Below are 15,501 nucleotides of genomic sequence, written 5' to 3' on the forward strand. Positions count from 1 at the left end.
TTCTCCTTTCTGTTGTTTATATTGATGGCTATATTCTCACTGATATTCCTTGATTAAGCTTTTACATATGTATTTTTCTGTCTTTATAATAATAATTCAATCTAATCATATAACATTTGTAGACACTGGTTGAATCAACGTTATTTCCACGTAATTTCAACTAAATTACCTTGACCCAACATTTTTTTACATTTTAGCAGACGCTTTTATCCAGAGTGACTTACAGTAGTGAATGCATACATTTCATATATATATATTTTTTCGTACTGGTCCCCCGTGGGAATTGAACCCACAACCCTGGCGTTGCAAACACCATGCTCTACCAACTGAGCCACACGGGTTCAACATGGAATAGACATTGAATTGACATCTATGCCCAGTGGGAATCTTGTTGGTGCTTGCCTCTGTGAGCAAATAATTTGACCGCTGCAGTTTGAGATAATTTATTCCCTTTTATGTAGGATAAGTTGAAATAAGTTGATACTGGCCTTTATTATAAAATATACATATATATTGTAGCTTATTTAAATGTATTTATATTATGGTGTTTCTATTCCAAGAAAAACTAGAATACGTTTTACAGTACCCTATGTATTGCCTACATAACGTAAAAAAAAAAAAATTGAAACGACATATCCTAATGTTATAAAACAGAATATAAACGAGATCTAGACTACTGTGGGTGGGATAGGAAAGATGATAAAGGAAAATAAAAATGCTCTGCACAGCATGCCCAGAGCTTGTGGCTGAGCAGTACCAGAGTGAATTTGGACCAATTTTTTTTCTTCTTCATCTGCTTGAATACTGCTCTGTTCCTCGCTCCACACTCACCCACTTACATGCTCAGGGATTCAAAAGCAGCCCTGCTTTAGGCTACCAAAGAACTGTCATTGAATAATCATTTCAATGGATGGAATCAGTTAATGAATGGCAGCAGCACAGACTGGCAAGATACATAACAAATGAGGCCTAATTAGACAAAATAACAATTAAGTCGTTCAAATTAGATAAGTCGTTCAAACAACTTAGTATCTCGTTTGAACGACTCAGTATCTCATTTTTTTATATATAGGTTTTTTTGTCACTCGGGAGGCCTCCATCGAATGTTCTACTTTTTGTCTTATTGTCTTGGGCTTCAGGGCTTCTGTAGAGGATTTTCTTTTTTCAAACGAGATACTAAGTCGTTTAAAGGCGATAATTCCAAGAGTTGCGTTTTATTTTTATTTTTTGTCTTGTGCTTGTGTTGGTAAAAGTAATTATGCGAGAAATGGGGGTGGAAATGCCTTTGTGTGTAAATATTGATATAATAATCATCATATCGAAGTAAACTTGGGAGTCACACAATGACATGGTGTGTGGTTCTCCCACTATGACTCGGGAAACCATGCAGTTTATTAGCCTACAAATTAAATAAGTGATGAACTTCACAGGGGTGGTGAAAGTGCAGTGATGAGCTTGATGCTCATTTCCAATAAATATTGAGGGTCTTATTCTGGTGACATGATGATTGAAGCCTAATTGCCGTTTGACAAATAAAACAATTCTCGCTCTTATCCATAATAATCTCATCATGTAGAGTAGCGTACCCACACACCCTACCAGTGGAGTTTCCTCAGAGGAGGAAGGATAGGTCCATCCTCCTCATTGAATTTCATAAAATAAAAATAATGAAACATTAAAAAAGTTATCCTTTTTAAATAAAACTATACTAAATATATCCACGTCACCAAATAATTGATTAGAACACAATGTTTTGCAATTACGGTCTACAGTAGCCTCAGAAGCACCCTGTACGGTGGTGTAGCCAGAGGACAGCTAGCTTCCGTCCTCCTCTGGGTACATTGACTTCAATACAAAACCTAGGAGGCTCATGGTTCTCACCCATTCCATAGACTTACACAGTAATTATGACAACTTCCAGAGGACGTCCTCCAACCTATCAGAGCTCTTGCAGCATGAACTGACATGTTGTCCACCCAATCAAAGTATCAGTGAATGAATCTAGTACTGAAAGCATAAACTACAGCTAGTTAGCACTGCAGTGCATAAAATGTGGTGAGTAGTTGACTCAAAGAGAGAGAAAGACAATAATTGAACTCAACCGCCACACAGGTTGATAGCTACTCTACTGTACAGCTCAGTGGGGAAAATAAACAACCTGTTCCTCTCAAATCGGTAAGAAGCACGAATGCATGAAATAGCAATGTGCCTCATGCTTATTACCATCATCATTAGCAGTAGCAGAGCAGCAAGAGCATTATGAATGGTCAGATCCCAGCACTAATGATCATTCATATGCACACACATGCAGATACCGTGTGTGAGATGCTATAAACACAAAAGCAGTCACATATGCAGTTTTCTCCCAAGCTTCACTGTTACTCTGTGGAGCTGATGAGCTGTCGTCGTGACAGCAGGGTCATTCCCTTTCTCTCTCTCATCAACAAAATGAAGTCTCCCATCACTATTTTCTCCCTCATCCTACTTCCTACGTTTCCCATCTCTCTCTCTACATGTTGCCTGCCACCCTCTCTCCCTCCCTTGTGTGTACATTGAGTCAAGGATGACATTAGCATGGTAATCACAGTGTACTGTCAAGAGTCTTTCAGAAACATATATCTAGTATCATGAGGTATACATACCTACAAGCAGAGGAGGCTGGTGGGAGGAGCTATAGGAGGACAGGCTCATTGCAATGGTTGGAACGGAATTAATTGAATGGTACCAAACACATGGAAACAACGTGGTTGACTCCATTCCATTGATACCATTCCCAGCCTATACAATGAGTCCCTCCTCCTATAGAAACTCCCACCAGCCCCCTCTGCTACAAAGAGACTCAAAAATGATGCTTTGAGTGTACATGATGCCATATCACTGTGGAGGGATACGGCAGAAGTAATACAGCAGTTACGGTGAGATATGAACATACATAAAGCCTGTAGTCTCCGTAGCAAACCTGACTGTTGTTGTTGAGCACTTGACAGCATTCATCGGGAGCTGATGCCCAACCAGGAAAACACAACATGCCTTATTGTATCATAAACATCACATTTGTCGTTTCTTAATTCACATGTATTTTTTTTATGAAACAAAAGCAACTGTCTTGGAGTGGAGGGCTACCACTGCATGTTTTCCTGTGGGTTGAAATGCACCCTCCGTCCTCTGTCTGTTGCTCTCCATCTCAGACAAGGATTAGGGTACTGCAGTCTGAGGTTCCATCAAAAGCAGATTCAGGAAAAGATTAATTGACTCAGATAACCCCATCTAATTGAACTGCAGGCTGAAGTCCTACCAGCAAATCCCTCCACCTCATGCCCTGCATTCAGTATCTCCATAATCATCAACACTTGACTCATCTGGCAGTGAACCACTTACCACCCTGTCGTCATCAACACACACACGCACGCACGCACGCACGCACGCACACTGTCATCAACATCGCACAACAAATATTTACAGTACTGTATGTCCCCTGTTGGATGAATCAGATCACCTCTCTAGATATGACTCACCATATACACCAGTGATCGACCTTGAAGGCCTCCCACAAGGTCACACAGAAATCTCTGTCAGAGTCTGTCTTCACAGCTAAATATAAAGGCAGGGCCTGGGTTTTAACTTGCTCGAAGTTACAGGAATAATCTGATGGTGGGGAAGGGGCTGAGTGGCATGTGGCCTCCAGCTGCATATTAAATGTGCTCTGGCGTTTCATGGCCCGTCAGCTCTGACCTGCTTTGTGATGCACAAAAGACACACATTCTCATTTTCTCGCACTCACATACTGTACATATATACACACACGCATGCTAACACACACACACACACACACACACACACACACACACACAGCAAAATATGCTGTTCATTACATGGTGAAAAAAAGTAATTTATTGGTATCTGTGTTGTTGATGTAGAAAAAGGTGATAATAATGGCAGAGATCTGACAGGCTAATCCAGCTAGCTAAATAGGCAGTACTACTGCTGATTGATGAGACAGGTGGTAGATAGAGGCCTATGGTACCAGGTCCACATACACAGAGAGCTATTTTTGCTTCTAAGAACATATTTCAAAGTACAAGAAGTACAGAATTTAGACCAAAGCAAAATACTCTCGCATAGACATGTTTAATGCAGGATGATTTTAAAAAGGAGATACCAAGGATGTTAGGTGTTTTTAGTGAAGCTGTTACAAAGCTCATTGATCCAGACAACATAGCTATGACGTCAAGCTTCATCTGACGTAGTCTTGAAGTCTCATGGGGGCTCATTACTTTCATGCATGTATCTCTAAGAATGCTCTCTTTCAGAAATGCTAAAATATTTCATATTCAAACATCGCTTTCTGGAATCAAGTCACTTGTTGAGGAGACACACTTTGAAATTCAATTCACAATTCAAACACAGTCGACATGTGTGACACCAAGTCCTGGTATCCCTTAGCTGTTGGTGCATTTGTGTGTCAAATATAGCAAAACATATGGCCAGTTTGCATACCTTATGAAAGATCAGAGCAAAAAATAAAAGCGAACAGAACAACGCACCAAAAAACAAATCACATTTTCTAAACTCAGATACTGAGCATTAACATTGAGGTCAGTCTTTCCCATACATTTTCTTCACATATAGATTTATTTACTATTAAATATCGTAAATCTTTTATAAAATAATTCATCGGAATTCATTCTATGTACATAGACAAGAGTGCACAAGATGGATTGATGGTGTGACATGCCAAGGTGTTTTGGCCAGGCAGGAGTTGCTGTATTCTTGTAGATATTGGTTGTTTCTCTCTTAACCTGGTCTGTTCTCTCTCACTAGGGAATGACTGGTTTCCATACCATAACTACGGTGGCCCTAAGGGGCAAAGTAGATTTTTTAAAGTTAATTTTGCTCCTTAGGGCAACCGTACTTAATACCACTAATAAATATTAAATTCAATTAACTTCCTGCATGCTCTCAGCCAAGGGACAACACTTCAACATGACGATGACCAACTCGGTGACAATAATAGCAACACTGAATCTCAGCCCTGTCCTCTGTCCCCTCATCAGAACATGGTTTCAGGACTATCCACAATAATGGATACTAAAACCGTGTAAAAATATTATTGTTTGTTTTTCCGGCATGTTATAGCTCGATCAGCTCCATAGACAAACAGAGATGGCGTTTTTCATTAATGTGCATTGAAATACAAGGCAAAAACACACAGCACATAGCTACATACAAGGCCTGCATGCTCTGTTGCCTAGAAAAATAAATGGTTGCGCTTTAGCATTGATCTCTGATATGTCCTCCCACCATTTTTCTCCATTTTGTGGATCCTTACCAGAAATGGGAGATGTCGGCTTGGGTTATTTAGACAATGGCAATGCTGATGCTTGGCACCGGGGCAAAGTTTATCCTAGTTAGAGATCTAGGCTCAGCTTGCCCTCCCACAATCCTAACCTTTAGTGGGGAAAATGCAAAACTGACCAAAGATCAGTGTTTGGGGGCAACTTCAACCTACACCTGTTGGCTCGGTCATGGTATACAATGACATGAATGGCACTATTGCTCCAACACTGCAAATATACACAATGACAATGTGATTGTTGTTGTTGTTGTATACTTCTCTCCAAAAAACACAACAGTAAGACATCATACAGACAAGAACATTCAATATCAACCTGTGACAGAATACTTCATGTGGTTTCGGGTTTTCTTTTGGGTTGTTAAAAAAAAACCAAATCACAACGTATCGGCATCCACAGAACTCTGACGAGAGCATATATCTCTGTATATTACTAAGAAATGTTTAGCTGATAATCACAGTATATTATAGTAAGTATGCTTGTTGTTCAAAATGGCAAAAATACTAATGACTCTAAATTGCTGGTGTGTTTGCCTAAAACACTAGTACTGAGCTTCTTGAAGCACTGAAGGTACACATCAGAGAGTAGCCGATGGATTTAGTGACTCACAAAAGAGAAAGCAATCGCGTGGAGCGTTTGCTTTGGGCGAGGAATAAACGCGTGTGTTCTGTTCACACACATCCGTATTGTTTAGATATGTAATGATAATATCATACTATAGCAGTAAACATACCTTCAACAAAAGGTGCTGTATCTTGTGGTGTGGGACTCACATTCCTTTAATTAAGGAGAGAAAAAACGGTTCTGTGTACGGCTGCTCGTTGGGGGGGCTTATACGACGATGTCGAGAACGCATGAAAACAAAACAAAGAATGAAAGTTTAAAAAAAAAACAAAAAAAAACACACAAGTCGTGATGGAATAGAGCTATTCATTATTATTTGTTGTAGTTCCTAAAAAGGTGGTGAGGTTTAGAGGGAGGGATGGATGGAAGGGAGGCTGGGGCTGTCTCTCTCTTCCCCCAGTCTTTAGACTACACAGTAGTTTCATTTCTCCAGGGTCCAGTGCGTATATTCCCTGTGCTGTCTGATGCGAACACAAAACCCTCATGCAGGCCGCCTTTAAGGATCCCATTCTGATTTGGCGGTGGGTTCTGGGGGTAGGATTGTCTGCGCGGGTGCATCTCCAGGTGGTGATGCGGCACGATCAGATCCTCCTCATTGGCTTTTTTGCCACAGCCGCACAGAAAGGTGCCCGTGTCGCCCGCCTCCGCCTGGCACAGAGTGGGGAACATGTCCGCCTTGGCACAGCAAGGCACGTGCCGGTGGCAGGGGGCGTGGCACGCCAGCGCCGCCTCATGAGCCACCGCCGCTGCGGACGCATGGCACGTGTGGTGGCCTACTTCGTGGGGGGAAGCAGCCAGGTGGCAGATGTGTCCAAGGCGCTCGTGCGTGCTGTGAGGGCTGTCTGTGTGGGAGCTGTGGATAGAGCCTCCGTCTACGCTAGAGGGGATGTGGTAGGCGTACTCCCTCTCTGCCACCCCTCCTGTGCCAGCCTGCCGGTGGCGGCTAAAGTGGCGAGGCTTAGTCCTAGTGCTGCCCTTCAGGCAACGATGCAGGTGGATGCCTGGCCGGTAGCCCTCTGGGTCAGTGTGCAGGAGCACATGCGCCGTAGGCTCCTCCTCCATCAGCTGCTGGCTGTGCAGAGCGGTGCAGCAGGGCGCCACGGGGGACAGGCATGTCACATGGTTCTGTGCCGGCGTCAGGGTGCCATGCTTACAGTGACCCAAGGTGCCACTTTGGGCATGTCCTCCCAACAGGGCCTTACCTGGGCACGGCGAATCCAGGTGGCAGTGCCCGTGCCCATGCCCAATTGTATCCCCATTTACATTAACTTTTGGACACGAGTGACCATGACCGTGGCAACCGTGGTTGGTGCGTCTCCCAGGGCAGCAGGCGCACCAGCAATGCCACACGTCGTCCCGCTTTGCACAGTGGTGGATGAGCACGAAAAGGCCCAGCGTGACGGAGAAGGCACCGTACAGGCAGCTGAAGATCATGTCCAAGAAGTGGCCCTGCGACACAGCCAGTGCCCCGAAGGCCCACGTGGCCACGAACAAGAACAGGGTGAAGGCTGCTGTCCTCAGCTGGGCCTTGAACGAATGCTCGTTGGCCAGCAGAGAGGGGTTGATGGCAATGGCTGAGTGGCAGCCTGCGTGGCACTGCCCTCTGTTGGGCGGTGGTGGCAGTGCTCCGGGCTCTCCTCCCCCTCCCTGGTGGCAGTGCCCGCCCATGCATGTGACTGACGCCAGTCTCTGCTGCTCCTGAGTCAGGGCTTTCAATTCGTACTTCCTCTCTGGGTGGCGCCTCAGCTGGATGAAGGTACACAGGAAGTAGACACAGGTGACCAGGACGATGAAGGCCACAGGGCCATAGAAGGCTCCCAGGCTGGACTCCCACGCCATCCAGCAGCTGCAATACACACACACACACACACACACACACACACACACACACACACACACACACACACACACACACACACACACACACACACACACACACACACACAGTAGGCTAAATTAACATCACTGTATGACCTCAGTGTGTTTTTAATAAACACTGAAATACATAAACACAGAGAAGAGCCATAGGCATCTTGAAGCGATAAATGACCTTCAGTGATAAAGATAACAAAGGGGGGTGGGCAACATACACTGAAGTGTGACTCATATCATCAGATCTATCTATTTTTATCTAATCCATTTTGGAGGTAAATAGTCGTTGCAGGATATCGGTGCATGGAGACTAGACACAGCTGTTGATGAGGCGTCTACATTTTCTAATTTCCACTTTAAAACGTGGAAAAAATATATCTACCCCTACAAAAAATGTCCTTTAATTTTAATCCACATCTCCTGTTGCTGCAGGATTATTTTCCTGCTGTAGCAAACGGGCTAAAATTAAGATTCTACCTACCTGTGTGTGTGCGTGTGCTTAAAACTGTGACTGTGACCTTGAGAATAGGGGACTGCTGGGTGACTTACTAGGGTGACGTCTCCCCACTGCCATAGTTGTCAATATTGACGCCTGCTGTGATTCCACAGATGATGAAGGGCACTCCGCCACTGACTAAATAAAACCTGAAGAAAGAGAGAGAGAGATTATAAAATGTGTGACATATAAAAGTCACTTTACAACACCAATATCCTCTGTTTTCTGGGCTGTACTGCCAGTAATCAATAGCAGGGAGTCAGAGAGAGCCAGAGAGAGAGAAAGAGAGAGAGAGAGTCAGTGAGAGAAATAGTCAGTGAAAGAGATAGTCAGTCAGAGAGAATGTCAGAGAGAGAGAGAGATAGTCAGTCAGAGAGAGAGTGAGAGTCAGAGAGAGAGAGAGAGAGTCAGTCAGAGAGAGAGAGAGAGAGAGAGAGAGAGAGAGAGAGATAGTCAGTCAGAGAGAGAGAGATAGTCAGTCAGTCAGTCAGTCAGAGAGAGAGAGAGAGAGAGATAGTCAGTCAGAGAGGGATAGAGAGAGAGAGAGAGCGCACGAGAGAGAGAGAGAGAGAGCAAACGAGAGAGAGAGAGAGAGCGAGAGGTCATGATCAGATGAGCTCCTGCATTTTTCAGCATGTTCTTAAAAAAAGATAGGTTTAGAGTTAGATAGACTTAGATTTTTTTGTCAGGAACATATACAGGATGCTATCCTCTACAAAATACCCTTCACTCCAAATCATAACTCAAAACCTACAACCTGATTTTGGACGGAATTACAGAATCACCTGGAAGGCTTAAAACTACCAAAGATTACTATTCCAACGCTATACAGCAAATGCTCTGGAAAACAACAGAAACCGGAAAACACCATCCAACCTGGAACTGAGTGAGTAATGTTTAGTTTGAAGCTATATTTTATTTCCAAAAGTCAAGAAGAAAAATACATTACATTACTTTATAAGGACTGAATGATAAATTAAGACTGCCAAGCCTGATACAACTTAAATTAGCACTGACGTGTCAAGCGAGAGGTGTCAAAGCCCTTTAGCCCAACAATGGCAGGAGAGTCGCACAGTCTACTCCAACCAAATGGAGAGGACTTAGAAGCTGCATCCCGCCGCTGTTCAGAGGTAATTAAAATACAGTACCCTGTGAATGTAAAGAATGATAAGTGAAGAAAAGGTCACAAAATGAAGCTCCTTATGGAAAATCAAGAGACACTTTTTGCTGACTATTATAAAAACGGGAACATCAGCAACCTCATCTTCCACACAAACCATCCCCTGGCATGGCATAGTGCTATATTATCCCACTAACCCTCTGTTAAGAGAGGGGGTGTTAACGAGGGGTGGAACCTCAGGATTCTAGACAACGAGGACTCTGAGTCAGCTAATATAAATCTCTATAAGTCTGGAACAGTAATGGTACAGGGCAACCCCAAACAGTTTCAGCTGGACTTTCACCTAATCAAAGAATTAGCCCAGTAGGAGAAGATCTCCCTTGAGAAAGATACCTCCACCCCGAGCAGGTCAGACCAGACCTCTTCATTATGTAACCCCACAGACGAGCAACCCCAAGCAGAAAGTCAACATCCCAACACAGAGTACTACCTCATTGAAATGAAGGATACATTTACCCAGCTGGAGGTAAGGCAGGTGGAGCTGGAACAGCAGGTGATTACACTCCAGTCAGCACAGACCCAGACAACAGTCCAGCACAACAACACTCCCTTAACCAGACCCGGAGAGCTGGAGGTGGAGAGAGACATATCTGCACTCTGGACTGTGGTGAGACAACTTCAACAATATAAAAAGCAAGAGCAGGAGAAAAACAGAGCACTAGAGGAAAGGATCAGTGCTGGAGTAGAGGTTGAGGGGGATGGCGTGTGACAGAGAACAATCCACTAGAGAGGTGGCCTCCCCCTGCTGGCTTCTCTGCGGACAGCCCACCTCAGCTCCCAACAAAAGTCTCGACACCACAGCAGAACAGTCCACACCAGATCATGAACATGGCGTCGACATCACAGCAGAACAGACAAATGAAGAACCCCAAGCCCAGGGGACCTCACCCCCTCTGAGCACCCCCCCTGTCAGCCACCCTGATAGCCCTCCTGACAACCCCCGCACACCCACTGAGGACAAACACAAGACACAGATTGTACTCCTTATGCTCAAATGGCAAATATATACAAGTGTGTCTAAACTCTGGTGTCCAAACACCCAGCGCACCCCAGACCTTTTGTCTGAGGACAAACTAAGTTCAACTAGCCACATAATAATACACACAGGCACAAATGACCTGAGAACACAGCAGGAAAGAGTGGCCACAGCACTGAAGGGAGTGATTGAAAAAGCTTCTTCTACTTTCCCCAATGCACAAGTGGTTATCTTCAACCTGCTACCATGAAAAGACTTCCACTCTGCTACCATACAGCGGGTAAACGCAAGTATTTCCCATGACTGTGCCTCAAAACCAAATGTTTTCCTGGCCCACTCCACCCTGGACTTGAACAGTCTCTATGATCAGGTCCACCTATACAAGGCAGCAGTGCCCACCTTCGCCTGGACTCTGAAGGACATCGCTCTCAAACGCAGCCCCAACACTTCACACAGAAGCGACAGCTCAATAGACACCCCGCCCAGACCAGCGAGATACTCTCCCAGACCCCACCCCCACTCTTACACTAGCCCAAGCCATTGGCATGTACCAGATGCTCAGCAGGCTCTGCTTACACTTACTGGCCTGAGGCCAAACCACACAACCAACAACATTGGACACTTTATGAAACACAAAGCACAACTATGACAACATAACCAACAAAAACGGGTCACAACTCCTGCAGCTCTGTCGCACGCTGGGTATGTACATAGTCAATGGTAGGCTTTGAGGGGATTCCTATGGTAGGTACACCTATAGCTCATCTCTTGGCAGTAGTACTGTAGACTGCTTTATCACCGACCTCAACCCAGTCTCTCAGAGCGCTCAGTCAGCCCACTGACACCCCTATCAGACCACAGCAAAATCACAGTCTACTTGAACAGAGCAATACTCAATCATGAGGCATCAAAGCCAAAGGAACTGAGTAATATTAAGAAATGCTATAGATGGAAGGAAAGTAGTGTGGAAACCTACCAAAAAACTATTAAGCAACAACAAATTCAACCCCTTTTAGACAACTTCCTGGACAAAATGTTCCACTTTAATAGTGAAGGTGTAAACTTGGCAGTAGAACATTTTAACAGTATATTTGACCTCTCAGTTTCCCTATCAAATCTAAAAATCTCAAATAGAAAACCGAAGAAAATGAACAACAATGATAAATGGTTTGATGAAGAATGCAAAAATCTTAGAAAGAAATTGAGAAACCTGTCCAACCAAAAACATAGAGACCCAGAAAATCTGAGTCTACGCCTTCACTACGGTGAATCACTAAAACAATACAGAAATACACTACGGAAAAAGAAGGAACAGGACATCAGAAATCAGCTCAATGTAACTGAAGAATCCATAGACTCTAATCACTTCTGGGAAAATTGGAAAACACTAAACAAACAACAACACAAAGAATTATCTATCCAAAATGGAGATGTATGGGTAAACCACTACTCCAATCTTTTTGGCTCTATAACAAAGAACAAACAGCAAAAACATATACATGATCAAATTAAAATCTTAGAATCAACTATTAAAGACTACCAGAACCCACTGGATTCTCCAATTACCTTGAATGAACTACAGGACAAAATTAAAACCCTCCAACCCAAAAAAGCCTGTGGTGTTGATGGTATCCTCAATGAAATGATCAAATATACAGACAACAAATTCCAATTGGCTATACTAAAACTCTTTAACATCATCCTTAGCTCTGGCATCTTCTCCAATATTTGGAACCAAGGACTGATCACCCCAATCCACAAAATTGGAGACAAATTGGACCCCAATAACAGCAACCTTGGGGAAATCGTCTGCATTATCATTAACAGCAGACTCGTACATTTCCTCAGTGAAAACAATGTACTGAGCAAATGTCAAATTGTCTTTTTACGAAATTATCGTACGACATACCACGTATTCACCCTGCACACTCTAATTAACAAACAAACAAACCAAAACAAAGGCAAAGTCTTCTCATGATTTGTTGATTTCAAAAAAGCTTTCGACTCAATTTGGCATGAGGGTCTGCCACACAAATTGATGGAAAGTGGTGTTGGGGGAAAAACATGTGACATTATAAAACAACAAGAGTGCAGTTAAAATACACAAAAAACACACAAATTTCCAAATGGACGTGGGGTGAGACAGGGATGCAGCTCAAGCCCCATCCTCTTCAACATATATATCAACAAATTGGCGAGGGCACTAGAAAAGTCTGCAGCACCCAGCCTCACCCTACCAGAATCTGAAGTCAAATGTCTACTGTTTGCTGATGATCTGGTGCTTGTCACCAACCAAGGAGAGCCTACAGCAGCACCTAGATCTTCTGCACGGATTCTGCCAGACCTGGGCCCTGACAGTAAATCTCAGTAAGACCAAAATTATGGTGTTCCAAAAAAGGTCCAGTCGCCAGGACCACAAATACAAATTCCATCTAGACACCATCGCCCTAGAGCACACAAAAAAACTATACATACCTTGGCCTAAACATCAGCGCCACAGGTAACTTCCACAAAGCTGTGAACGATCTGAGAGACAAGGCAAGAAAGGCATTCTATGCCATCAAAAGGAACATAAAATTCGACATACCAATTAGGATCTGGCAAAAAATACTTGAATCAGTTATAGAACCCATTGCTCTTTATGGTTGTGAGGTCTGGGGTCCGCTCACCAACCAAGAATTCACAAAATGGGACAAACACCAAATTGTGACTCTGCATGCAGAATTCTGCAAAAATATCCTCTGTGTACAACGTAGAACACCAAATAATGCATGCAGAGCAGAAATAGGCCGATACCCGCTAATTATCAAAATCCAGAAAAGAGCCGTTAAATTCTACAACCACCTAAAAGGAAGCGATTCCCAAACCTTCCATCTTAGGGATCGGCGTCCCGTTAGCGGGACAGTTGTAAATCATGCAGCGCCTTGTGTCACGATCGCAGATTCTAGGGAAACAACAAATGTCGGTACATATAAGTGTCTTATATTGTCTGAAAGCTTAAATTATTTTTAATATAACTGCACTGTCCAATTTACAGTAGCTATTACTGCGAAAAAATGCCATGCTATTGTTTGAGGAGAGCTCCGAACAACAAAACACTTTTTTCAGGTTTGATAAATTCACCTCTGAAGGTGAAATGTGTACTTACATTCTGAAATCTTGCTCTGATTTATCATCCAAAGGGTCTCAGAGATAACATGAAGTGTCGTTTTGTTAGATAAAATCATTTTTCATATCCTAAAAAGGTCCATAAGCATGCATGATCGATTTTGTATTTCCACTCGTTCAATTTGTAAAGAAAGGAATCTGTATAAATCTAACCCTAAACGTTGTTTCAACCAGTCAAATCACATTTGTATGTATTCCTCAGAGATCCTAGAACGTAACCAGACTTCACTATATCATTAGGGGTGTAGTATATCCTATATGACACCAAATTTGGTCAGAGAGCGACGCCTTCATGGCACGCCGATGACGCGGCGGTCTTCACTTGATCGACTCTAACTTTGTCAAAGCTAGCTTTGTTTGACCGGGGTCAAACAAAGCTAGCTAGATAGCCAATAAGCTGGGCTTTATGGGAGTATCCCATAAATCCTGTATTTGTCGCAAAATGTAGCTACTAACCTTGTGCGACAGAATGCCTTTTCCTTTTTTGACAAAAATTTGAAGAATATTCAGAGTTATGAAGTCATAAAAAGTGGTTGTTTTGCAAATGTTGAACTTATAATATGGCTACTAATACTGGAAAAGCTAAATCAAAGTCTAAGTATACAGATTTGAAGATATTCTTGCAGAACAATGTAATATGAATGCAAATGTCTCCTTCACGATTTGTCCAAATGTACCTTGGTGACTTCACACTAAATGTCATGTAGTTCACTCATACTTCAAGTTATCCATCTGAAACTTTGCACATACACTGCTGCCATTCTGTGGACACCATCGGAATTACAACCAGAAACGGTTGTTTTTTTCTTTGTATTTTCTTCTACCAGATCTATTGTGTTATATTCTCCTACATTCAAAGTGTTTCCTTTCAAATGGTACCAAGAATATACATATCTTTGCTTCAAGGCCTGAGCTACAGGAAGTTAGATTTGGGTATGTCATTTAAGGCGAAAATTGAAAAAAAGGGGGGTATCCCTAATTATAACAAAGCCATCACCTACAGAGAGATGAACCTGGAGAAGAGTCCCCTAAGCAAGCTGGTCCTGGGGCTCTGTTCACAAACACACCCCACAGAGCCCCAGGACAGCAAAACAATTAGACCCAACCAAATCATGAGAAAACAAAAAGTTAATTCTTTCCAATGTGTCAAGAAATTAACAAAAAAAACAGAGCAAACTAGAATGCTATTTGGCCCTAAACAGAGAGTACACAGTGGCAGAATACCTGACCACTGTGACTGACCCAAACTTAAGTAAAGCTTTGACTATGTACAGACTCAGTGAGCATAGCCTTGCTATTGAGAAAGGCCACCGTAGGCAGACCTGGCTCTCAAGAGAAGACAGGCTATATGCACACTGCCCACAAAATGAGGTGGAAACTGAACTGCACTTCCTAACCTCCTGCCCAATGTATGACCATATTAGAGACACATATTTCCCTCAGATTACACAGATCCACAAAGAATTAGAAAACAAACCCGATTTGATAAACTCCCATATCTACTGGGTGAAATACCACAGCGTGCAATCACAGAAGCAAGATTTGTGACCTGTTGCCACAAGAAAAGGTCAACCAGTGAAGAAAAATTGTAAATACAACCCATATTTATGCTTATTTATTTTCCCTTTTGTACTTTAACCATTTGTACATCGTTACAACACAGTATATACACATAATATGACATTTGTAATGTCTTTATTCTTTTGGAACTTCTGTGAGTGTAATGTTTACTGTTCATTTTTATTGTTTATTTCACTTTTGTATATTATCTAGAGAGAGAGAGAGAGAGAGAGAGAGAGAGAGAGAGAGAGAGAGAGATAGTCAGTCGAGA

General features: G+C 42.9%; 1 protein-coding gene across 2 annotated transcripts in view; it reads right to left on the reverse strand.

Annotated features, from left to right (window-relative positions):
- Positions 1–4,109: 4,109 nt before the first annotated feature.
- Positions 4,110–15,501, reverse strand: part of LOC115153051 (adhesion G protein-coupled receptor A3) — a 302,520-nt gene continuing 291,128 nt past the window's right edge. For both annotated transcript variants that reach the window (XM_029698085.1, XM_029698084.1), the window contains 2 exons: positions 8,400–8,495; positions 4,110–7,824 (listed from right to left, as the gene is read on the reverse strand). In XM_029698085.1, coding sequence (XP_029553945.1) covers positions 6,387–7,824; positions 8,400–8,495 — 1,534 coding nt within the window. In that variant the 3' untranslated portion in view covers positions 4,110–6,386. The remainder of the gene's footprint in view (positions 7,825–8,399; positions 8,496–15,501) is intronic.

The sequence above is a fragment of the Salmo trutta genome, chromosome 18 (assembly GCF_901001165.1).
Source record: "Salmo trutta chromosome 18, fSalTru1.1, whole genome shotgun sequence".
Classification (NCBI taxonomy): domain Eukaryota; kingdom Metazoa; phylum Chordata; class Actinopteri; order Salmoniformes; family Salmonidae; genus Salmo; species Salmo trutta.